General features: G+C 42.3%; 1 protein-coding gene across 4 annotated transcripts in view; it reads left to right on the forward strand.

Annotated features, from left to right (window-relative positions):
* LOC123755348 (phosphatidylinositol 4-phosphate 3-kinase C2 domain-containing subunit alpha) overlaps positions 1 to 27,116 on the forward strand; it is a 232,027-nt gene that overhangs the window by 190,158 nt on the left and 14,753 nt on the right. For 2 of the 4 annotated variants that reach the window (XM_045737887.2, XM_045737888.2), the window contains exons 22-26: positions 2,683 to 2,838; positions 6,677 to 6,984; positions 12,703 to 12,846; positions 19,977 to 20,065; positions 23,536 to 23,736. In XM_045737887.2, coding sequence (XP_045593843.1) covers positions 2,683 to 2,838; positions 6,677 to 6,984; positions 12,703 to 12,846; positions 19,977 to 20,065; positions 23,536 to 23,736 — 898 coding nt within the window. The remainder of the gene's footprint in view (positions 1 to 2,682; positions 2,839 to 6,676; positions 6,985 to 12,702; positions 12,847 to 19,976; positions 20,066 to 23,535; positions 23,737 to 27,116) is intronic. The other 2 variants (XM_069327888.1, XM_045737889.2) reach the window with 1 other exon arrangement.

The raw sequence follows: 27,116 nt of genomic DNA on the forward strand, positions 1-27,116 counted from the left end.
AGAGCCTTCTCGGCTACCATTTTTGTAGATTGGAACTGTGTTTGCCTTTTTCCAAATATCTGCTAAGAGTCCTGTGGACAAAGATGTCTGGAATATCAATTGAGTGGGATGCTCAGTTCAGTTGCACATTCTCTCGGTACCGAATGTGAAACTCCATCTGGTCCAACAGCTTTATTTCTTCCTAGCCCTTAGAGTAAATTTTCCCACTTCGTCTCGAGACACCTCTATGTACTCTATGGTATTTTCTGGAATTGGCATTGGGTGTGGCTCTCTGAAATCCTCATTTCTCACAAACACACTTTGGAACTGTTCATTTAGTGTTTCACGCATTTCTTTTTCATTCTCAGTGAACCTGTTCCCCATTCTCATCTCTGGATTTTATCCTTTACATGCTGCTTGCTTTTAATGAATTTATTGAAAAGGCCTATATCTGTTTTACATTTGTTCACAACCCCTTTCTCAAAGTACCTTTCTGCCTCTCTCCTCGCGGCTGTGTATTTGTTTCTTGCTTGTTTGTAGTGCTGGTATGTTTGAGGGTTAGGACTTTTCCTATAATGTACCCATTTCCTTGTCTTTTCCTCTCTGGCCCCCTCTCAATTTCTATTGAACCAATAGTGTTTTCTGGTTCTGCATCTTTGTTTTGGTATACATTTTTTTTTTGTATCTTCTTCATATAGTTCACAGAATTTGGCATACATCTCGTTTAATTTTTGCCGAGTAACAAATCTTTCCAATTAAATTCATTAAAGAATTTGCTAAGTTCCCCCAGAGTGTCCTCTCTTAAAATCAAGTTTGTCACCTATTTCAATTTTGGCATTCTCTTCTAGATTATATTGCATATCATATATAATTTCCAGCAGGACACGGACTCTTTCCCAAGGAAGGAAGGAAGGAAGGTACAGTACTGAAATACCAAATCCAACAATGATGGAGCATCACTTTCTCTCATTCATATGGGTTGTTTTACATGTTGATACCTGAAAGATTCCAGGAGGTGGTTTATTAATCGGCCATTCCAAAAAATCTCTGTTCTTGCTTCATAGTCTTCCCAGTCTATCAATTTTAAATTGGTCATCAAGTATCAACAATCAGGATTTATCTTTATCTGCCTTAACAATAATTTCTCTTATGTCATTATAAGGCTCTCTCTCTCTTGTTGTCATCGAGCTCCTTTTTAGTCCATGTATTGCTTGCTGGAGGACTGTATGCAGTAATGATTATTAGTTTATCGTTCTGACTGCAACTCTCCAGCACCATTATGTCTATTTCTCGAGAAGGGTATATAGTGGAGTACTACAGGGTTTTGTTCTTGTATCAGTTATGTTCATTGTCTGCATAAATGATCTACCAGAAGGCATGCAGAATTATATGAACATTACACACACAAATTGCAATAGCGTGATGCATCAAATGAACAAATCCACAAGGGTCGTGACGAGGGTTCGAACCTACCTCCTAGAGGATCCCAGACGCTGCCTTAATCGACTGAGCTACGACATGGAAAAGAATTGCAACCGGTAAATCATCCTGATTTACCAACGGTTCCTGCAGTCTCTCTGAGACACAAACCAGGGTTTTACGCAATTCCCCCATGCACCCGAGCTATGTCAATAGGCTGTTCTGCCTCTTTGCCCTTACTTCATTACACACATGTAAGGCAGCGTCTAGGATCCTCTCGGACATAGGTTCGAACCTTGTCACGGCCCTTGTGGATTTGTTCATTATATGAACATGTTTGCAGATGATGCTAAGATGCTGTGGAAGATAGGAGATGCAGACGATTGTGATGCCCTTCAAATTGATTACTGTCAAGTGGCAAATGGAATTCAATATGAATAAATGACATGTTATTGAATGGGGAATTGGAGAAAATAGACCACATACAACTTAAAAATTATGTGGACTGGCATTGCAGAACTCTAATAAAGAAAGAGACCTAGGGGTGGTTTTGTATTGTAAGTTGTCACCAGAGGAACACACACAGAACATTGTGAGAGGAGTGCATGCTTTGTTTTCCAACTTCAAATTTGCTTTAATTATATGGATGGTGAAATACTAAAGAAACTGTACATGACTTTTGTGAAACCAAAATTGGAATATGCAGCAATTGTATGATGCCCAAATCTTCATAAATATATGTTTATGAAGTACATAAGTAAACTGGAAAAGGTGCAACGGCATGCCACAAAATGGCTTCCGGAACTGAAAAACAAGAATTATGAGGAGAGACTAGAGGCAATAAACATGCCAAAACTAGAAGATAGAAGAAAAAAAGGAGATATGATTACTACTTACAAAATACTAACAGGAATAGACCAACTTGACAAAGTGTAATTCCTAAAACTAGCAACTTCACGAACAAGAGGACACAGATTCAAGCTGAGGAAACAAAGGTGCCGAAAAAATATTAGACAAGCTAAGTGGTGGTGGAGGCCAAAACCGTCGGTAGTTTCAAAGTGTTATATGACATTGAGTACTGGGAAGACGGGACACTACGAGCATAGCTTTCATCCTGTAACTACACTTAGGTAATTACACATACATATACTGTATAATGTATATGGGACATGTGATTAATGTGGAGCTTTTAATATTTTGGTGGTCCAGCCTCTAGGCAGGTCCTGCTCAGCAGTGCTTTAAAATTGTTCATGAGTACCTTGGTGACAACTGATCCATTTGCAGGTATTATTGAACTAGTTAAAGATGCTGAAACTCTTCGAAAGATCCAGACAGAATATGGAGTAACAGGGTCTTTTCAGGACCGTCCGATTGCAGAGTGGTTAGCTAAACAAAATCCTTCCCAGTTAGAATATCAGAGAGCTGTTGATAACTTTACTGGTAAGAGTTTTTGTTTTATTTAAATTACATGTACATGGTTGTATGGGGTCTTTTATTTCTCTTAATTTTAGTATTTAAATACAGGGTGACTTCACTCGAGCGAACTGTATGGAGCTGAGCCAACTTGATGCATGTGGTATTTTGTTCCATCTTCTAGACCAGTGGGCACCTCTAAAGTAAAAATTTTCTGTGGGGAGCCCCTATGGCTCCCTGGAGCTATCAAGCTAATGTGTGTTATATTAGACCAGGACATTAGCTATGGTGTTTGACCTACCAGGGACCACGAGCCAGAACCTGGTCTCTTCAGAGATTTCATGGAGCAATGTCCCTGGAAAACCCCCTGTGGTTGGAGGATTTCCTTATCTGCCATCGACCGGGGTTAGGCACCCAGAAAGGTAGGCATAACAAAATAAACTCCACATGGTAAGAGACTAACAACAAAAAACTGAAAAGAGAGGTAGAACTCTTTCCAATCCCAAGAAAACAAACCAACAAGCAAATGTCACACTCTACTGTCTCGTTGCTTGTCCGCGCAGCTCTCCCCACCCTGCGCCAGCTGCCAGGCACTCCAGTTCGCGAGCTAATGTCAACTGAGGACAGACGGTTCTTTGGCCTCAAATTACTTAGCCTCCTTGGGGCTCTCTGCTTTGTTATTGTTGTTTGTAGTGGCCAGGGGTTACTTATCAGCACCAGGTATGCATGCGCTTAGGGGCTTTCTTCCCTAAGCGCCCTGTGAGTACTGACCTTACGTGTTTAGGGTTCTCTTCCCTGGGGCGTTCGGGGACCATTTCCATAGAGGTTCTTGCTGCTTGGCATTTATCTCGCCCTTGGGGCCAGCAAGGGCTTGGGGCCCTTGTTTGCCCTTGGGTAAGAAGTGGTATCATGCTGGTTGGGGCTTCAAGGTGTTGTGCAGCCTGCCTACCTATGCTGCGGCTAGTTCCTGTTGCCTCTAGGGACACTGTACTTTTGCGTTTTTTTTTTTTTTTTTTTTTTTTTTCATTTTCCTGGTGGGGTCTGCCTGGTGTGGCTATAGTTCCACTGATAATATTTTGGCGGCCCTCTGCTAGGTCCCCATGATTGTACACATTGCAGGGGTTTCAGTGTTGTACTCTTCCCCTTGTTAGATTTGGGTTTTTAACACCTTGCCCCGGGCTTCGCGTATTCGACAACCTACAGGCCCTGGAAAACCCTGTCAGGGCTCGGTGGACCGATGAATGCATCTTCCGGGTTCCAGGCGGCCTTGTGCAGGTTTGAAGGTTGCTGTGTGCCTTTGTCTCAGGGTGACAGTCACCACTTTTGCCTCCGTCATGCTGCCTGTTGGGTTGACGACATCTTTGACCTGGAGTCTTGCGAATCGCGTTCTCTGCTTGTCCTCCAATATTATTCTGATGATGTTAGGGTACAGGCAGCATACACGTTGCATGCTCAGTTTAGGTTGCTGCAACGTGCTAGGATGGTTTCCCACCCGGATGCCCCATGGCTGCCCACTTTGGTTATGGGGACTTGTACCTGGGGAAGTTGGCCGCTTCAACCTTGGCTCAGTCCGTGCTCCCTGATCCTTCCCCTGTTGTTAATCCTGCACCTAACCCACCCTGCTTCCGGCTCCCAAAAGTCTGAGAGTTTCGGAGGCTGCCTCATTCGGGTCGGGGACGGAGGGATTCGAGCCAGTTCCTCCTGCCGAGGCTTCTGGGTCCTACCAGCAGGCCCTCTTCCTGTCAGCCTTTTCCCTGGACTCTGCCTTTTCTTCAAGGGTAGAGGGTATGGAGGACAGCTCTGCCACTGATCCCGACTTAGGGGATCTCGGGAAGGGGGGGAGGGGTTGTTGTTGCAAGGCGAGGGGTTTTCTTACCCCCTCCTTTCCCTGTGTGAGTATGATTTGAGTTTGACTCCTCCCCGGGGTTCAGTTCTGGGCCCCTTTTGGGTACCTTGGCCCCGTCTTTCTGGAGGTTTTCTGCTTCTCGTATCTCCACGAGGGAGGTTCGGGAGGCTCTTGCTACATACCTCCTGCGAGACCCGGATCCCGCCTCTATCATAAATCTGTCCTCTTTTGATATCGGTTCTTCTTCCCTGTTTTGGGTGCGTATGGAGGTTTTGGAGTCTTCCTGGCTGGCAGACTGCCCTTTCTTTTTGTTGGGGGTGTGGCATGGGTTGTGTTGGTCCCGCATGCTTGAGTGGCAAGAAACGTCTACTGTTCTGCATGTTTACCTGGGGGCGAGTTTGAGTGCCTTAATGCGTGCTTGTTCGCTCTGTGCTTTCTCAGGATGTTTGCCTTGTGCATCTGCACATGCAGGTTCCTTCCCTTTCGGCGTCCTTGGTTGTAGAGGATTTTCGCGCCCGTTGGCATTTGGCTTTGGTCTTGTGCTTCTTTTACTTTCTCGAGCTGTCTTCTTCCTGGCATGAGGAGGGTGTGGAGGGGTTGAGTGCTGGGCCTTTGTGTGGTGTGCTGTCCTTGGTGGCTTGGACATCGGCTGTATTGTTGAAACTCTTTGTGCCTGTCCTGAAAGAGGCGGTGGCTCTGTTCTTTGCTTCTCACCTTGAGTGCTGTCAGGCTGTGCTCGCCCTCTCCTTGGAATCCACTTGGGTCCTGGCTCCTAGGTTTTCATCTCCATTTTGCCCGTTGCTGTTTGCGGAGGCTGCAGGCGGCTTCGTCTTGTTGTCGTTATGTGTCGGACTTGTTGGTTCTCTGGGGCAGCCGTTCTTGGCCTTCTCAGAAGGGTCGTGCCAGGGCTCAGGTTTTCGCTGGTCGAGGTGGGTCATTGGTGCCAGCTTTTGAGCTGGGGTTGCCTTTGGAGCCAGTGTCGTCTGGTCGGCGCGGTGATCGCTCTGTTTGGTGGTCGGCTTCTTGTACGGGACATCGGCCCTTTCGCTGTTTGCCCCGTTGCCGGGGCGATGGGGGGGGGGGCTCGCTATGTTTGCTCTCGCTTGGTCCCACGATTTGTGGACGTTTTTGGTCGTGTCATCCGGCCAGTGATGGCGTAGGGCGGCTCCTGCTCCTTCGGGGGGTTCGGGGCTGGCGGGACAGGCTTCTTTCCCTGTGCTTCATCAGGTCATCTTGGAGTGGGTGTGCTTGGGGGTAGTCGAAACGACCTCGTCCCTCAGGTGGGTTTCCAATGCCAAAACGGGACTGTGGGGATCTGCAGTTCATTCTGAACTTGTCCCGACTTCCTTGCCCCTACTTTCAGATGACTACTCTTTCTCAGGTTCGTCTTCTGTTGGAGCGGGGGTGCCTGGATGGTGTCCCTGGGCTTTAAGGATGCTTATTGCAAGTTCCTATTCATCCGGGGTTCAGAGACTGGTTAGGTTTCATGGGTGGGCATCCGGCTTACCGCTTTCGTAGCCTTTCTCTTGGCTTGAATCTGGCACCTCGCGTATTCACGCATCTTACCTGGTTTGTGATGATCCGTCTCCAGGCAGTTGTGGCGCATATACCAAGTGAAGTTGTGGAGCATATACCAAGTACAGTTGTGGAGCATATACCAATTACAGCTGTGGAGGCTATACCAATTGCAGCTGTGGAGAGTGTACCAAACACAGTTGTGGAGAGTATCCCAAGTACAGTTGTGAAGCATGTGCAAAGTATAGTTTTGGAGCATTTCCGATCATGGTTGTGGAGCAGATGACAATGACAGTTGTTGAGCTTATTGCAATGACAGTCGTATAGCTTATTTAAATGACAATTGTGGAGTTTATGACATGTTCAGTTGTGGAGCTTATGATATGTTCAGTTGTGGAGCTTTTGAGAAGTACTCTTTCACTCTTCCTCCTGTTCTCACTCATTTATACATGTACATTCGCATTCTGCTAATGAAATAAATTATTTTATGGCATTTTCTTCCAGCCTCATGTGCCGGATATTGTGTGGCTACGTACATCCTGGGAATTTGTGACCGCCATAATGATAACATCATGCTGAAGACGTCAGGCCATCTGTTTCATATTGACTTTGGCAAGTTTCTTGGTGATGCCCAAAAGTTCGGGAGCTTCAAAAGAGATCGTACACCATTTGTGCTGACCTCTGATATGGCCTATGTTATTAATGGAGGAGAGAAGCCTTCAGACAAGTTTCAGAGTTTTGTCGACCTTTGTTGTAGAGCTTTCAATATCATCAGGCATAATGGCCAACTCTTGCTGTATTTGTTTGCTCTGGTAAGATTTATTAGTTTAGTTCATGCTTTATATTGTAACTTCAGTACTGTAAGTCAATATTTTAATAATACATATTACTTAATTTCTTAATTTCATGGGGTTGGGGTGACATCAGCTGAACCCCTAAAGTACTGCAATGGAAATAAACTCCTGCTTAAACACAAAAATAAAAAAAATCCAAGTGTTTTTTCTTATAGAATTATTAATATAGATTAAATGTGGGGAAAAATGGAAACAAACTAAATATATACATAAATATATACTGTATATGCTGAGTGTTATGTTGAGAGACAAAGTTTGAGAGACTGAGTGTTGAGACACAAAGTTTGCTGACACAGTGGCATGTGCTAAATGACTCCAGTGTTGACCTTGTATTTTGCTACAATTGTATTTATAATTATTAACTCATTCCCTATAGTGTTTGTGTTCAATAACTAAATTAATGTACATGTAATTTTCAAAACATGATTTGATTACATTACTTACTATCAGGATACTGCATTAGGCCTACAATTTTTGTATGGGTGTGTAAGTGTAATTACCTAAGTGTAGTTATAGCATGAGAGCTACGCTCATGGTGTCTCGTCTTCCCATACTCTCATATAACTTGTTGAAACTATTGAGGATTTTGGCCTTCACCACCTTCACATTTAACTTGTTCCAACCGTTTACCACTCTGTTTGCAAAAGAAAATTTGTAAACAAAATCTGCATCATTGTTTCCTTAACTTAAATCTGTGTGTCCTTTTGGTTTTGAAGCTGCTGGTTTCAGGAATTCCAATTTGTTAATTTGCTTGACTCCTGTTATTATATTGTAAGTGTTGATCATGTTGCCTCTTTTTCTTCTATCTTCTAACTATGGCATATTTAACACCACTAGCTTCTCCTCGTAACTCTTGTTTTTCAGTTCCGAAAGCCATTTTGTAGCATACCTTTGCACCTTTTCCAGTTTATTGATGTGCTTCTTGAGATATAGGCACCATACAACTGGGGCATATTCCTATTTTGGCTCAGAAAAAGTCATGAACAGTTTCTTTAGTATTACACCATCCATGTAATTAAATGCGAGTGTGAAGTTGGAAAGAGATGCATTCTCTCCTCTCGCACAATGTTCTATGTGTTCATCTGATGACAGTTGAAAATTCAAAATCTTCCCTAGATCTCGTTCTTTATTAGAGCTCTTTAATTCCTTTCCACATAATTTGTAAGTTGTGTGTGGTCTCTTTTCTTCAACTCCACATTCTGTAGCATGACATTTAATCACATTGAATTCCATATACCATATGTCGCTCCAAGCGCATGTTTTATCTAGATCAATTTGAAGGACATGTCAATCGTCTACGTCTCCTATCTTCCCCAGTATCTTAGCATCATACACAAACATGTTCATATAATTCTCTAACACTTCTGGTAGATCATTGATGTAGATGTGTGTCTGTGTATTCACCTATTTGTACTCACCTATTTGTGCTTGCGGGGGTTAAGCTTTGTTTCTTTGGTCCCGCCTCTCAACTGTCAATCAACTGGTGTACAGATTCCTGAGCCTACTGGGCTCTTATCATATCTACATTTGAAATTGTGTATGGAGTCAGCCTCCACTACATCACTTCCTAGTGCATTCCATTTACTAACTACTCTGACACTGAAAAAATTCTTTCTAATGTCTCTGTGGCTCATGTGGGTACTAACTTTCCACCTGTGTCCCCTTGTTCGTGTTCCACCTGTGTTGAAGAGTTTGTCTTTGTCCACCCTGTCAATTCCCCTGAGAATTTTGTAGTATACTCGCCTATTTGTGATGGCGGGGGTTGAGCTTTGGCTCTTTGGTTCTGCCTCTCAACTGTCAATCAACTGGTGTACAGATTCCTGAGCCTACTGGGCTCTATCATATCTACATTTGAAACTGTGTATGGAGTCAGCCTCCACCACATCACTGCCTAATGCATTCCATCTGTTAACTACTCTGACACTGAAAAAGTTCCTTCTAACGTCCCTGTGGCTCATGTGGGTACTCAGTTTCCACCTGTGTCCCCTTGTTCGCATCCCACCAGTGTTGAATAGTTTATCCTTGTTTACCCGGTCGATTCCCCTGAGGATTTTGTAGGTTGTGATCATGTCTCCCCTTACTCTTCTGTCTTCCAGTGTCGTAAGGTGCATTTCCCGCAGCCTTTCCTCGTAACTCATGCCTCTTAGTTCTGGGACTTGTCTAGTAGCATACCTTTGGACTTTTTCCAGCTTCGTCTTGTGCTTGACAAGGTATGGGCTCCATGCTGGGGCCGCCTACTCAAGGATTGGTCGTACATGTGTGGTGTACAAGATTCTGAATGATTCCTTACACAGGTTCCTGAACGCTGTTCTGATGTTAGCCAGCCTCGCATATGCTGCAGACGTTATTCTTTTTATGTGGGCTTCAGGAGACAGGTTTGGTGTGATATCAACTCCTAGATCTTTCCCTCTCTCCGTTTCATTAAGTACTTCATCTCCAATTCTGTATCCTGTGTCTGGCCTCCTGTTTCCACTGCCTAGTTTCATTACTTTGCATTTACTCGGGTTGAACTTTAACAGCCATTTGTTGGACCATTCACTCAGTCTGTCTAGGTCATCTTGTAGCCTCCTCCTATCATCCTCTGTTTCAATCCTCCTTATAATTTTTGCATCATCGGCAAACATTGAGAGAAACGATTCTATACCCTCTGGAAGATCATTTACATATATCAGAAACAGTATAGGTCCAAGGACTGACCCCTGTGGGACTCCACTCGTAACGTCTCGCCAATCTGAGACCTCACTCCTCACACTGACTCGTTGTCTCCTGTTGCTTAGGTATTCCTTTATCCAATGGAGTACCTTCCCTTTCACTCCAGCCTGCATCTCCAGCTTTTTCACTAGCCTCTTGTGTGGTACTGTATCAAAGGCTTTCTGACAATCCAAAAATATGCAGTCTGCCCACCCTTCTCTTTCTTGCCTTATTTTTGTTGCCTGGTCGTAGAATTCAAGTAACCCTGTGAGGCAGGACCTGCCATCCCTGAGCCCATGTTGATGCTGTGTTACAAAGTTCTTTCGCTTCAGATGCTCCACTAGCTTTCTTCGCACAATTTTCTCCATCAGCTTGCATGGTATCCAGGTTAGGGACACTGGCCTATAGTTTAGTGCCTCCTGTCTATTCCCTTGTATATCGGGACTACGTTAGCTGCTTTCCAAATTTCTGGCAGTTCCCCTGTTGCCAGTGATTTGTTATACACTATGAAGAGTGGTAGGCACAGTTCTTCTGCTCCTTCCTTTAGTATCCAAGGGAAGATTCCATGTGGGCCTGTAGCCTTTGTCACATCCAACTCTAGTAAACACTTCCTTACTTCCCCGCTGGTAATCTCAAACTCTTCCAGTGGTTCCTAGTTAGCTATTCCCTCTCTTATCTCTGGAATTTCTCCTTGCTCTAAGGTGAAGAGTGTGTGTGTGTAATTACCTAAGTGTAGTTACAGGATGAGAGCTACGCTTGTGGTGTCCCGTCTTCCCAGCACTCTTTGTCATATAACGCTTTGAAACTACTGACGGTCTTGGCCTCCACCACCTTCTCCCCTAACTTGTTCCAACCGTCTACCACTCTGTTTGTGAAAATGAATTTTCTTATATTTCTTCGGCATCTGTGTTTAGTTAGTTTAAATCTATGACCTCTTGTTCTTGAAGTTCCAGGCCACAGGAAATCTTCCCTATCAATTTTATCATTTCCTGTTACTATTTTGTACATAGTGATCATATCACCTCTTTTCCTTCTGTCTTCTAGTTTTGGCATATTTAATGCCTCTAACCTCTCCTCGTAGCTCTTGTCCTTCAGTTCTGGGAGCCACTTAGTAGCATGTCTTTGCATCTTTTCCAGTTTGTTGATGTGCTTCTTAAGATATGGGCACCACACAACCACTGCATATTCTAGCTTTGGCCTAACAAATGTCGTGAACAATTTATTTAGTATTTCGTCATCCGTGTATTTAACAGCAATTCTGAAGTTAGAAAGCGTGGTATAGGCTCCTCGCACGATGTTCTTTATGTTGTCCTCAGGTGATAGCTATCTATCTAGAACCACCCCTAGATCTCTCTCTTTATCAGAATTCTTTAAAGATTTCTCACATAATTTATAGGTTGTGTGGGGTCTATGTTCTATTCCACATTCCATAACATGGCATTTATTCACATTAAATTCCATTTGCCAAGTGTTGCTCCATATATTTATTTTGTCCAGGTCTTCTTTCTTCAAGGGCATTACAATCTTCTAGGTTTCTTATCCTTCCTATTATCTTCGCGTTATCAGCAAACATGTTCTTATAATTCTGTATACCAACTGGTAGATCATTTATGTAGACAATGAACAACAGTGGTGCAAGAACTGAACCCTGTCGTACTCCACTTGTGACATTTCTCCAGTCCGATAAATTGCCTCTGATTACTGTCCTCATTTTTCTATCAGAAAAGTTTTCATCCATGTTAAAAAGCTTACCTGTCTCCCCTCCAATATTTTCCAGTTTCCAGAACAACCTCTTATGTGGAACTGTCAAAAGCCTTTTTTAGGTCCAGATAGATGCAATCAACCCAACCAACTCTTTCATGTAAAATCTCTGTGGCTCGATCATAGAAACTGATTAAATTCGTTACACAGGATCTTCTAGATCGAAAACCCTACTGTCTGCCTGATGTTATATCATTTTTCTCCAGGTGTTCTACCCATTTAGTTTTTATTAGTTTTTCCAATACTTTCACTATTACACTTGTCAATGATATGAGTCTATAATTGAGGGGGTCTTCCCTGCTGCCACTTTTGTGTGTGTAATTACCTAAGTGTAATTACCTAAGTGTAGTTACAGGATGAGAGCTACGCTCGTGGTGTCCCATCTTCCTAGCACTCTTTGTCATATAATGCTTTGAAACTACTGACGTGTGTGTGTGTGTGTGTGTGTGTGTGTGTGTACTTACCTAGTTGTGCTTGTGGGGGTTGAGGAGAAGATAGAAGAAAAAGAGGTGATATGATCACCACGTACGAAATACAGGAATAGACCAAATTGACTAAGAGGAATGCCTGAAACCAGAAACTTCATGAACAAGAGAACACAGATTCAATCAAGCTAAAGAAACAGAGGTGCCAAAAAAATATGAGAATTTTCTTTTGCAAACAGTGGTAGACAGTTGGAACAAACTAAGTGAGAAGGTGGTGGAGGACAAAACCCTCAGTAGTTTCAAACTCATTTTACGACAAAGAGTACTAGAAAGACAGGACACCATGAGCATAGCTCTCATCCTGTAAGTACACATAGGTAATTACACACACCCTTGAGAATTCAAGATTCTCAAGGGAATCGATAGGGTAGATAAAGACAGGCTATTTAACACAAGGGGCACACGCACTAGGGGGGACAGGTGGAAACTGAGTGCCCAAATGAGCCACAGAGATATTAGAACTTTTTTAGTGTGAGAGTGGTTGACAAATGGATTGCATTAGGAAGTGATATGGTGGAGGCTGACTCCATACACAGTTTCAAGTGTAGATATGACAGAGCCCAATAGGCTCAGGAACCTGTACACTTGTTGATTGATGGTTGAGAGGCGGGACCAAAGAGCCGGAGCTCAACCCCTGCAAGCACAATTAGGTGAGTACACATCACTTTTGTAATGTCTTATTTATATAAGCAAAGGCAGCCAGCAAAAAATGATTCTCATTTAATGATCTTGTTCCTAGATGGCATCTTCTGGAATACCTGGAGTTACCTGGGATGCTGTGACCTATGTTGAGCGATCATTATTACAGGACAAAACTAATGCTGAAGCTGGTGCCATGTTTTCTCGCATGATTCAGGAGTCTCTCAAATCATGGTTCACACAGGTTTGTTTTCCTTTTTATTTGCATTTCATTTTGTTATAATAATTTTCTCTTTACATTACTAGAGTTATTTGTTAATTAAAATATGTTCTAATATCAGGACATTTCCACTTAGTTCCATTCTTTATTTAATTGTTACGTATGTAGTACTGTACTTGTATAAGCATTGCAGAAAACTATTTTCTTTTTAAATGTATTCATTATTCCAGCCATATGTAAGATCGACACATTTCCTTGTAAATATACTACTCATATTTGTAGATCTTGCCCATTATCTTTCACATAATAATACTAATAATAATAGTACTGTAATAATAATAATAAAAATCCCACCAGTATTTGTATGTATTTGTATTGTATTTGTATGAATATAAGCCACTCTCGATTTAAACTATCACTTGAAAGCCCCACACCAAAATTATGTTCAATTTTTCTCTAGATATATGCAGTAGTATATGCCAGTGTAACCCATTGCATTTACTGCTTAATGAATTCCCTAAAAAATCCCTATCTGCAGCTTTTCTTAAAATAAATATGATACCTGTGATTTTAATATGTGGATGCCTAAGTTTTTATTCTGGACTTTTTTATTCTGGTTTTTATCCAGAGCTTAGAGAAGTTCAAATGTTGTACTCGCCTAATTGTGCTTGCGGGGGTTGAGCTTTGGCTCTTTGGTCCTGCCTCCCAACTGTCAATCAACTGGTGTACAGATTCCTGAGCCTACTGGGCTCTATCATATCTACATTTGAAACTGTGTATGGAGTCAGCCTCCACCACATCACTGCCTAATGCATTCCATTTATTAACTACTCTGACACTGAAAAAATTCTTCCTAACGTCTCTGTGGCTCATCTGGGTACTAAGTTTCCATCTGTGTCCCCTTGTTCGTGTCCCACCCGTGCTGAAGAGTTTGTCTTTGTCTCCCCTGTCAATTCCCCTGAGAATTTTGTAGGTGGTTATCATGTCTCCCCTTACTCTTCTGTTTTCCAGGGATGTGAGGTTCAGCTCCTTTAGCCTTTCCTTGTAGCTCAATCCTCTCAGTTCTGGGACGAGCCTGGTGGCATACCGCTGAATCTTCTCTAACTTTGTCTTGTGCTTAACTAGGTATGGACTCCAGGCTGGAGCTGCATACTCCAGGATTGGTCTTACATAAGTGGTATACAGGGTTCTGAAAGATTCCTTACACAAGTTTCTAAAGGCAGTTCTTATGTTGGCCAGTCTAGCATATGCCGCTGATATTCTTTTGATGTGGGCCTCCGGGGACAGGTTCGGTGTGATATCAACCCCCAGATCTTTCTCTCTATTTGACTCTTGCAGGATTTCCCCTCCCAGATGATACCTTGTGTTCAGCCTCCTGCTCCCTTCGCCTAATTTCATCACCTTACACTTTCCTGAGTTGAACTTTAGCAGCCATTTTCTAGACCATTCCTCCAATTTATCCAGGTCATCCTGTAGTCTCTGTCTATCTTCATCCGTCTTGATTCTTCTCATAATTTTTGCATCATCAGCAAACATTGAGAGGAACATTGTGGCCGAGGTGTAGTGTTTGCACTGTCACTCCCAAGCCTTTCCTTGTAACTGGCAAAGATGTTTCTCAACCTTGTCATCTGTAATGTATTGTCTAAAAATATCTTACTGGAATTTCAAATGCTTTCTTAGTGGACTTGCTAACATGTGGGATATACTTTGGTTTTATTTCATGCCAGCAGTCATTCCCTCTGCCTCTGCTAGCATCCTTGTGATATTGTTTATATTCCTTGTGCCATATGTCTTGTATGTTCACTGTCACTTGTTTTTTTTGTTCTGGCCGTGCCTTGTTGCACCAGGGTCCCTGTTTTTTGTTTTTCTGTTAAAAAACTGAGAAACATTGAGGGAATCACTGAAGGTGTTAGAAGTTAATGAATCTTTAAAAGCTTTAAGGGAACCATGGCACTTATGGCCATAGAGCATCTTATAGAAAGATACCCCAAGGGATACATTGGGAGTGTTTCTGAAAACAAGTCTGCGGAGGTCTAATTGAGTATCCCAATCTTTCACAGTACTGATACAGAACTTTTTAAGTAAAGACTTTATGGTCTGATAACTACGTTCTAGAGATTCTTGTGAAGCAGGATATTAAATTCCTGCAGAGTTTTCTTGACCAACTCACTGGTAGAATTGGTTCCACAGTCGTTTGACTTTAGTAAGGACTTAATAAACAAAATAAATGAATGTTTGAAGGCAGTAAAATTGAGAGAAATGTGTAGAGATGTCTGTACCTGGTACTCTAGTGAATATTCTCAACTATTGAGGATAAGGGCAAGAGGTTTCCTACTGAAGTTTCAGAAATTAACGGCAGAATCTACCATTCCTTGTGCTCTGTGACAGAATAGCAAACTCCCTACCTGAACAGTTAATCACGGACTTTGAACGAAGGCTTAGGGGTGTGGAGAGTGTCAACACTGATGGGAATATGGGTACGTGTCCCGAACTTGCAACAAAATTCTGAATGCAAAAGGAACTTTGACCCAATACTTTCTCAACAATTTCGTAATTCAAAGTAGAACCATATATAGTAGTTCAGAGACAAAGTACAAGATAAGTACCCGAGGGGGTGATCTGCCTTAATGAGTCACTTCAGCTGGGACAAAATTATTATGGGCAAGTAAGGTAAAGCAACAGCTTAGAAGATCGACCATTACGAGCATGAATTTGCGCATAAAACATCACGTAACCAAAAGTCAGTCTAATAAACATCACAAATTGCTACACTTGTAATGTAAATAGTTTGTCACCAATATGAAAGTGATTTTAAAATGAATACTTAAAAAGTGAAAGAGCCAAGTATGACAATTGACACAAACATTTAAGCAAAAGCTCATGTTGGCAGACCCCCATTTAATGTGATGGTAAAAGCTTCTATGACAGGCCCCCCATTTAATGTGATGTGACTCAGTAGTGCAGCTATACAGGTAGATGGAATGTGGCACGCACTTCGTATTAATAAAAATAAAAATGCCCCATTGGCCTTTGCAGTAGGAAAATTGCAAAGGAGTGAAGAAATACTCAAGTGAAAAATTGACAATTTACTCTAATATCAAAATGAACAGATAACATATGAAAAATATACAACACCCCTGAGTTGACAACTAGTTCAACCTCGATTCGGTGCACTATATGGGATCAACCCCAGTTTGTTGCAGGGTTGGATTCGTTGCAACAGGTGACCTTCAAGAGGCGTTTGCATCAGTGTGTCTCTTTTTTCTTGTACACAATAAAAATGCATTATCATATTATATACTGTACCTATATATTGCTACTCTACTAAAAAATACTGTTATAGTTTTATTTACCTTATTGTTGGAGTATGTTCATCTTGAATTCTTATAGAGTTTTGAATACAGAACAATAAATTTGTACAGTACTGTATTATGCAGTTAGCATTATATTATGTAGTTCTGCTGTATGTTGAGTACTACAATACAGTTTATGAAAACTATTGTACACTAAAATTACTGCAACTTTAATTTTAACACTTTAACATTATGTACAGCACTTAAATTAAACACATGTTCTAACTGTGTACCCCACACATGATGTTCTAGATGTTTGCATCAGCTTTGCTGGTGCTTGCTGCTGTTGTGTTGGTTTCAGCTGGCTAATGATTCTTCAGCAATTTTTTCTGTTCTTAATATTATGCCTATTCTTAAATCTTTCCAACCATTCTTCACTAGCTCAAAAATCTGGAATGTTTATCTTTGAACATCAATCACATGATCATGGATGGAATGGTGACTAACTGGCGGGCAGGCTTTCAGGCAGATGGGCGGCTATTTGGGCCGGCGGTGTTGGTGGGCAGCTATTCGGGCTGGGTGGGTGGATTTTGGCAGGTGGATGGACGGCTATTTGGGCTGGCAGTGTGCATGGGCTGCTATTTGGGCAGGTGGTGAGCGTGGGTGGCTATTCGGGTGGGGTAGGTGGATTTGGGCAGGTGAATGGGCGACTAACACCGAGGAACTAGGTTTATACACCCTATGGTAGGCTGAAGTTTAAGCCAGATCCAGTAACAAATTTCTTTCAAATATTGGATTTATATCATATATATTTTTGGATTATATATTTAGTTCAGCAACATTATTAGGATAATAAGAGTTATAAAAATACTTATTTTAGAAATGATTTATTAATTTTATTATTTCGAGGCCGTTACCTCGATTATCACTTATTATTACCTCAACTGAACTGTATTATTACCGCATGCAGGCGATGAGTCACAATAATGTGGCTGAAGTAGTTTGACCAGACCACACATTAGAAGGTGAAGAGACGACGACATTTCGGTCCGTCCTGGACCCTTCTCAAGTCGATTGTGTATTATTACCATTGGCAATGTATTATCATTATTATTACTATTACTATTATTATTATTATTATTATTATTATTATTATTATTATTATAATAACACTGATGGGAATATGGGAATATTCTCAAGTCGATTGTGTATTATTACCATTGGCAATGTATTATCATTATTATTACTATTATTATTATTATTATTATTATTATTATTATTATTATTATTATTATTATTATTATTATTATTATTATTATTATTATTATTATTATTTATTATTACATATTACATTATTATTATCACTACCATTATTATTATTCCACTGAACCATTATTATTACCTCCACTGAACCGTAGCGATCAATTTGAATGAAAAGCACATGGTGCTGTGTGTACAGGGAATAGACCAGTCTACCTGCGCTCGAGTTGTTTTGAAAGCTTGAGCCAATAACATAAATAATTTCTCAAATAGCAGATGTCTATTATATTACAGTATATTTTTTGTTTTAGTTTAGAAATATAATTTGGATAATAAAGAGCTATTAAAACACCGGTTTTAGAAATGATTTATTAATCTGAAGCTTTCAAAGTCATGGGTCACTGAACTATGATGACAAAGACGAAGGAAAACCAAGTGAGGTTTACAGTACTGTACAGTATATTCCCTTATCTTGTCATCTTGTTTCATCACAGAAAATGTAAGAAGATTTCAACACATGTAGCTAGTTATTCATGCTTCAGCCTTTAAATTTTTCCGTTATATGTGGCACCCTTCCCGATTGCGAGGCTGTTGGGGTTGACGCTTTCAGGCAGGACTGGTCAAGGTTATCTTGAGGTTATCTTGAGATGATTTCGGGGCTTTAGTGTCCCCCGCGGCTTGTTCGGCCAGGGGTGCATCATACTGTATGTTGGGTCCAGTTGCAGCTCTCCATTGTTATTTGCGCTTCACGGCCTCCGTGACCTGGGACGCGCATTGGGTTCATCCGGTTTCCCTTCTTCCCTGTTCCAGGGTTCAGGTCTCCCATGTCTTCCGCAGGGTTATTCAGTCCAGCCAGCCTGCGGTCTATCTCTGTGCCCACAACATTCGTAAGTTTGCTGTACTTGCTGCCGTCTTTGGTAACATGTCTTGGGTTGACATTCAGGTGCGGGGTTTTTGGCGGTCGAACAAGGGCCTGGCTGCACGTTACCTAGTTACTGTTTCTGGGCCTCAGTGGGCCTATGTCGCTCTGGGTCGGCAATTGCAGCCATTTGTCTTGACTTCGCGTTAAGGGGCGAGCAACAACCGCCTCCCGGGTAAGTCCCTGTTGGTAAGTAGCTCCGTGAGACCCGGAGGCTCCCCGGCAACCCTCGCTCCCTCCGGTCGGCGTTTTTTCACGTGTTTTTGATATCCAGCTTCAGAACTAGGATTTTGGGTAGCCAGCACAAGGGCGCCTTCTTTTCCCTTCCCGGGGAGGGGGTATCTGCACAGACGGCGACGTGGTGACGTCATGCTTGTTTGCTCGTTTTTGTTTTGGGAGTTCTCTCCACTAGTTCAGCTTTTAGTAGCAATTTCTTAGCCAGAATAGGGGGTTTGTTTTGGGAGTCTTACCTTTCCGGGTGTCTGACCCGGTCGATGGCAGACACAGAATGCTTCTAACCACATGGAGGTTTCTATAGGCCATTGCTCCTCGTGCGTCTCTGAGGGAGCCAGGTTATGGCTCGTGGTCCCCAGTAGGCCTATGAACTCCATTCACACTGATGGCAAAATCTAATATAAGTAATATCAGCCTGGATAGCTCCTTAGAGCCTCCGGGACACCCTCGGGACTCACCCAGAAAATGGTGTTTCATTACATTCAACGCTGTTTTTTTTTTTTATAATTTTTAGGTGATGCTGTGGTCACAAGCTGAACAGCAGTGCTGTTAGCTCATGCTGCATGTGCCTGCCTTGGTTGCTAACTCAGTACTAAGGCTCTCACACCCGGGAATGTTGCCCACATTTTTTTTTAAATGGTGTCTGTTTACAAGAGCCCTGAGGAAGCTGATGTGAACCCTGTGTAGCCTTGGGACTTTTAAATCTTGCACAGTACTCCAACACATCAATAGCTGTGGTGTGCAATTCCGTGACAGTTATTGATGTGCTGCACAGTGTAAGGGTTAAGGCACTCTGTGCAGTACAGTAGTTAATGCACGTGCCTTCCTCGCCCCCATCACAGTTGACTTGATTATGGTTCAGGACGGACCGAATTGTCATCGTTTCCTCATCTTTTGGTGTGTGGTTTAGTCTTCATATCTTCATCCATGTTATTGTGACTCATCGTCTGCATATACAGTACAAAGTGCTGACCATCCTTGAATTTCATTTGTCCTGCTGGGAATATTGCTTGTGTTTTGTTTCTTTATTTTAATATTGGTTTCACATTCATGTTTTCTCTGGCTTTGGCTTTGTTATGTGGGCTTGGCTTCTGTTGCACTTCAAGCTGCCTGTGCTTGGGGTTTCCTACTCTGGGTGCTCAGTAGTGCTACTCTTGCACTGACAGAGTTGCCTCTGGTATGTTTGGGGTATATGTTCTCTGGTGTGTTCTTCATATAAAATTTCTTGGTAATACCTTTCCCATCAAATACCGTAATGGTATGTGAACACGGCAATAATTGTTGCACCAAAATCACAGTGATACTGTTCTTCATGTATGGGCAAAATGTTTTTCTCTTATTGGAAAGAAAACAGTCCCCTTATACCATAAACAAATTAAATGATAAATTAAATGAGGAAACTGTTATATTTTATCACGGTAACAATTTCTGCTTTTATTTAATTTCAGGTTAACTTCTTCATTCACAATCTAGCACAGCTGAGGTTTTCAGGGGATCATTCAGATGACCTCTTGTCATTCATCCCACGTACTTACACGTAAGTTACAGATATGCATAAGTTATTTTGTTATCTACTTATTATCTAGTTATCTACTTATTATCTAGTTATATATGCAGTAACTTTAATACAAATGTATTTAAGGGTTCGAGTCAACTTTACCCTTGAGCCATGTTTTCAGATTTATTGGTATATTTCATTGAAATATAGTTTTAAAACATAAGCATGGTCATTAAAAAATAAGTTTAAAAACACAAATAATAATAATAATAAACCACAGCAAATTTTTCAGGAGCCACTATTTTAGCTAACTTGCTGAGTTAACTCCATAAATGAATCACATCAGCCCTAGGAGTCTGTATTTTCTTTTGGAGACCAGAACCTGGCTAAAGGTTTCCTTTCACAGAGGCTAAAGGAGTAGGTGATTATGATTAACCTCATCAAGGAAACACCCAGAATATACAGTATAAGCTAAACAGTCAAATGCAAGATTCACAGAGAAACGAAGCAGCAAACAATTCTGTAAACAATCCACCCAGCAGTTAGGTCGAAACCATTAGTTACACTTGGCAACTGCCAAGTGGCAGCACTATTGGGAGCTCTGGCTACCCATGTCAAAAGAGCTCAGTCTTGTTGCTTACGTCCACTTCCTTGGATCACTCCTTGAATTGCTAGCCTGCAAGTCTGAATTTCAAGATAAGTATGAGCCATTCTTTAGACTTTGTCCTGTGGGTGCATTTGCATTGTGCATCATTTCTGGTATTAGTTTTTGCTTCACATGCATGTGTATACAAATTCAACTTGTGTAGAATTTGGTCAGTTTTCACCTTGAGGTGCACATGGTTTAGGGCTGCTCTTCCTTTGCCATGTTGGTGTTGTCCCTGCCCTGACAGTGACTTCTCTGGTGGACTTGGGAGTTCACCCCTGAGAGGCCAACCTCTCAGAATATCTCGCCCAGAGTGGTGCAAGTGTCATTGACTCCTCTGCGAGGCTCTGAGATAGGGGGCATTCGAGAGTTAATGATTAAGGGGGGTGCATTGGGTTTCATGTGTTTGTACATACAAGTGCTCCACTGACACCCTTTGGAGCCACGTTTATCCTAAAGTCTGCTCTTGGCATCAGTTTGTCTGGTTAGCATTCCTAGTGCCTGGGTGTCCACCCTGGTCCTTATGTTAAGGCCCTTTAAAACTCCATGGATCTTTGTGTGATTTGCTATGGATTGGCTTGCCATCCCACACTGCTTGTGAGTTCAAGTGATGTCCATCATCATTGCTACATGGCATGTCTCCTCATGCTGCTATTGGGTGGGTGATTCCATCCACCCAGAGGCCTAATGCTTGCCTTCACTAGGTCTCTCTTCTAGTAGAGCCTCCTAGCTCAGGTTTATTGGGCAGCAGCCACTTTATCGGTTTGTTTTTCCCATTGTTTGCTATTTGAGGCTAGGTGATCAAGTAGGTGCCCCGAAGTTGGCCTCTATTGTGTTTAGGGATTTGGTGTTGGAGGAGTTGGTGAATTCCATCTACTCAATGTAGTTCCATCTACTACTGCCCTTCCCTCACGTTCCCCACCTTCCCCAGTTTTGTCCAGCATGGCTCGCCAGACCTCTGGCCACCACCCTCCTTCTACACCTTCCCCATCTCAGCACCAGGCTCCAAAGTGTATTCACCTAGTTGTACTCACCTAGTTGTGTTTGCGTGGGTTTAGCTCTGGTTCGATCTTTTCCTAGAGTCTTCGCGTTTGGTCTTTCTGACTCGAGTCTATCACCACTTGTATGGTGAGCAGGTGGCTTCATTGATGGTGTCCCACCTGTGTGCTTCGTCTCGGCAGCAGTATGAAGTTTCCTGGCTGTCCTTCTGTTATTTCTTATCCCTTCGTAGATTTACTTCTGTCTCTGATAGGGTTGTCTTGCCCTTCCTTTCCTGGTCGTTCCAGGACCGTCATATTATGCCGAAGACTGTTGCCAGCGCTGCGGCACTGGCAAAGTTGCTGCAGTGTGCATTCGGCGTTGATGTAACTTCTGCTTCGTTCCACAAGCTATCTCGTGTGTTGTTTCACCTCCAGCATGTTCATGCGCTGCCTGAGTCGTTTTGGTCATAGGGTCGGGTTCTATCTCTCTCCTCCTTGGTTTGCGTTGGCCCCTTTAGTTAAGGATTGTTTTTCCAAGGCTCTCTCTTTCTGTTGGCATTGACCTCTGGGGGTCGGTTCGAGGAGCTTCGTGCTCTCTGGATCGGGTTTCTGCTCTTTTGGTCCTGGTGGTAGGTTTGTTCGTTTGAAGCCATCTCCTTCTTTTCTGGTGAAGAAAGAGACTGCTGCTTTCTGGAGGGGTCCTTGGGATGTTAATGCCTGATTGGTTAGGCCGGGGGTGCATCATGTGTTGTGTCTGGTTGTGGCCCTCCACGGCTACCTGTGCGTTACAGGGTCCGGGGCCAGGGATGCGCTTTGGATTGATCCCGTTTCCCTTCTTCCCTGTTCCAGGGTTCGGGTTTCCCAGGTCGTTCACAGTGTTATTCGGTCCAGTCAGCCTGCAGTCTAACCTCATGCCCATGATGTTCATAAGTTTGCTGCGCTGGCTGCCATCTTCAGTAACATATCTTGGGCTGACATTAGGGCATGGGGTTTTTGGAGGTTGAATAGGGTCCTGGCCGCTTGCTACCTAGTCGGGCCTGTGTGACATTGGGTCGGCGGTTGCAGCTAATTGTCTCGACTTAACGTTAAGGAGCGAGGGCTGACCGCCTCCCGGGTAAGTCCTTCTTGGTTTTTGTCTTTTGGTAAGTAGCTCTTGGGAGCCATAGGGACTCCCACCAGAAAACCAGCATTGAATGTAATGAAACGCCAGTTTCTGGGTGCGACCTGGAGGCTCCCTGCATCCCTCTGGTCGGCTTTTTTTTGCGGTTTTGACATCCAGCCTCAGAACTGCAGGGTGGATAGCCAGCGTCGGGGGGGTCTGTGGCTCCCCCTTCCCCCTCCCAGGGAGGGGAAGGTGCGCAGACAGCGGCACAGTGACGTGGTGACTCCATGCTTGTTTTTATTTGGGGAGTTCTGTCCACTATTTTGACTTTCAGTATGAATATTTTAACCATAATAAGGGGGTTTGTTTTGGGGTGCTTACCTTTCTGCGTACCTGACTCGGTCGACGGCAGACATAGAATGCTTCCAATCACACTGGGGTTTCTATAGGTCATTGCTCCTCGTGCCTCTCTGAGGGGGGCCAGGTTCTGACCCGTGGTTCCCTGTAGGCCTAGAATTCTATACGCATTGACTGATGCCAGGGTCTAATACATTCATATCAGCCAAGTTAACTCCGGGGAGCCTTAGGGTCTCACCCAGAAACTGGCGTTCCATTACACTCAACGCTGTTTTTTTATTTTTATTCCCAATTTTCTATACATTTTGCATCCAAATTAATAATTCTATAAGAAAAGTATTTTTCTGAATTTTTTAAATTTTTGCTCATGGCAGACTTGACTATATTGATAGCTGCACTTAAGTGGTTAACTTATTTCTTACAGGTTATCACAAGATGGAAAAATTCATATGGTAAGGCTTTATAGCTATCAAAAGCGATACAACCCAAACAAGTACTATGTTTATATTTTGGAAGTAGAGCGAGAAGGACAGCGAGAACCATCATACCTATTTCGATCTTATCGTGAATTCTCAGAGTTTCATCAGAAATTGTGTCTGATTTTTCCACTAGCCAGAATACATGGGTAGGTACAGAATTTCATCTGCTGTACTTATTTTTAATGTAATGTATATTAACCATCAAAGTACATTACTGTGCATTCATCATAATGTGTTGTGTACTTGGTTTTATTAAATGATAGAATTCTGCTGTATATGTAGTGTTGAAGTGTGATGAGGCTGATTTCATGTTATACAGTAGATACTGTGGTATCCAGTATGGAAGATATGAGGAGTGGATGAGGAGGGTATTTTTGGTTATATTTATCCTCAAACTGCACACTGTTATTTTTGTTCCTTTCAAGGTGCACATAAAAAATTATAAATTCTTTCACCTTTTTTATATCATAAAACATTAATTCTTGATGTTGGGAAAAATACAAATAAATCTAATTACAATGTTTTAGTTTGGCTATAGTGAGGTGAAGAAATGTAGATGTCATATTCTGACAATTCATTTTTAAGTAAACTATTTGTAATCAATGGCTATATACCATTTGACACCCACAGGCGCATACAAAAAAAAAAAAAAACACTTTTTTCTTCCTAACCTGTTAATTTGTGTTCACTGATCATGGGAAAAATAATAAAAAAATCGTAAGTGGCATATATTGCCCACTATAGGGTTGTAATGATCTGGGGCTCAGATCATTGGTTCTCCCTTCTCCCCCTTTTTCCCTCCCCTTCTCCCCTCCTTTCCTTCTCCCTTACGACAGGGTAAGCGGTCGTTACAGGGTGGGGAAGTCTGGCAAAAAACAGGCGCTGACTCGGCGTGCGTCCCAGGCGGTCTGTTGATCGCCAGCTGTCAGGTCGGAGTTGCCACAAAGAGATAATTACCTAATTATTTCAATGTCTCTGATTTTTCGTAGTTTTTTTTGCTGTAATATTATTCAATAGTGTGTAGTGTGATATATTTATATAATAAAATGAGTGAATCATCGCTGTACTCAAAAATATGGTGTGCATATTGTTGATTCAATTATGTTCATCAAACAGTGAACAAATACTTTGTCGGTTATTACACTATATACACAGGTTATATATAAGTATCTGCATGTTTTGTTCACCATAACGAACCACTAAGTTGCTATTATAAGTCAAAAAGTAACGAGGAGTGACCGCCGTGTACCAGCCAGCCACTCACGCCCTCCCTCAAGTCACCTGACTCACCCACATTCTCCTCCCACAATACTGTTTTTGCTTTTATTCACTATATACAGGCGCTATATATAAGTATCTACATTCGTGTTCAGCATAATGAACCACTAAGTTGGTATGCTGAGTGGCAGTGGCAGGCAGTGGCAGCCCGCCACTGACTGCCACTCCCTCCCTCCCTCACCTCACCTGACTTGCCACCATTCTCCACCCACCATACTGTTTTTGCTTTTATATACAGACATTATATATAAGTATTTACATGTTTTGTTCACCATAACTGTACATCTAAGCTTGTATGGTGAGTAAAGGCACAAAGACGTAGGACCTCACACAGTCAGATGATGGCTGCCGCCCTCGAGGCCAGACGCCTAATATTTCTCCTCCAACAATACTGTTTGTGGTGTTATTACGCTATATACACACATTATATATAAATATCTACCTGTTTTATTCACCATACTTTTACAAGTAAACTTGTATGGTGCCCAAAGACCATCGTGGTAACCAGTAAACATCACCGTCGTCTGCACGGTGGCAGACGACGCCACCGCCCTCACCAAAATGGCGGCTCCCAACCTACTCCTCTTGCTGTTTATACCCTCTATACACACGTTATATATAAGTATCTACATTTGTGTTCACCATAGCGAACCACTAAGCTGGTATGGTGAGTGCAGTCAATAAAAGGTGGCCACACACAGTCAGAAGACATCGCCACCACCCTCCTCCGCTGACCGTCAGAGGCGGTCAGCGTCACCCGAGCTGACAGGTGGGAGTTGCCACAAAGATATTATTACCTAATTATTTTAATGTCTCAGATTTGTTCTTAGTTTTTTTTTGCAGTAATATTATTCAATAGTGTGTAGTGTGATAGATTTATATAATAAAATGTGTGAATCATCGCTATACAGTACTCAACAGTATGGTGTTCATATTAGTGGTTCAATTATTACGTTCATAAAACAATAAACAAATAGTTTTGCAGTTATTACATTATATACACACATTATATATAAGTATCTACATGTTTTGTTCACCACAACTGTACAACTAAGCTGATGTAGTTAGTTCAGGAACTAAGAGACATCGCTACACTCAGTCAGCTGGTGGCTGCCTTCCTCACTCATTCAAGGTCAGGCACACTAAATTTCTCCCCCAACAATACTGTTTGGGGTGTTATTACACTATATACACACATTATATATAAGTATCTTCATGTTGTATGCACCGTAACTGTACACCTAAGCGTGTAGGGTGCATAGTGGCCACCCTCTACATAGCTAGACAAGTCATGCAGATGACGCCACCTCCGTCACCCAAATGACTCCTCCCAACATAATCCTTTTGCTGTTATTACACTAATACACACACGTTATATATAAGTATCTACATTTGTGTTCACCATAGAGAACCACTGAGCTGGTATTGTGAATGCAGACAATAACAGGTGGCCACACAGTCAGTAAACGACTCTATCTCTCTCCCTCCCACAGTATTACTACTCCCACACGTGCTAATTGTCACAACAGTTCTGCTATTATCACAGTCCTGGTCATTTTTATCACAGGAGTCATCTGTAATATTGTCATCGCTAAATAATCGCAGTTACATATTTGTTTTGACATTTTTAGGCGATGCTGTGGTCACAAGCTGAACAGCAATGCTGTTAGCTCATGCTGCATGCACCAGCCTTGGTTATTCCAACAGTACTGTGGCTCTCTCACTGGAGAATATTGCCCATGATTTTTTTTAAACATGGTGTCTGTTTGCAAGAGCCCTGAAGAAGCTGATGTGAATCTTGTGTAGCCGCGGGCCATTTGAATCGTGCCTGGCACCCTATGACGTATATTTACGCCATGTGCACCGTGGGTCATGTTACTCATGGCATATATATATATACGCCATGCGCAGTTTAAGGGTTAAGAAGAAATTTTTTTATTTTTTATTTTTTTTTGTTATGCACCTGTGGGTAACAAAGGTCAAATAGCTCTTAGCAACACAAGGGTTAATGAAATTGCTGAGGCCTGGCAGAATCGAAATACCTTTAGAGAAATATGGATAACATACCTGCAGGGCCTGGTTGTCCGGGACTGTCCCTCGTCTGGTTGAGCGCTGAATGTGTGAGAGTTTTTCTTTTAGGTACTCTATGGTCGTAGAGATTGGTTTTAGGAGCACTATAATCTCCGTTTCCTCTGGCAGGAAAAACCGACTTCAAAATGGGTCTCCTATCCCATCATTGACTGTACTA

Source organism: Procambarus clarkii, chromosome 20 (genome assembly GCF_040958095.1).
Source record: "Procambarus clarkii isolate CNS0578487 chromosome 20, FALCON_Pclarkii_2.0, whole genome shotgun sequence".
NCBI classification, from domain to species: Eukaryota; Metazoa; Arthropoda; class Malacostraca; order Decapoda; family Cambaridae; genus Procambarus; species Procambarus clarkii.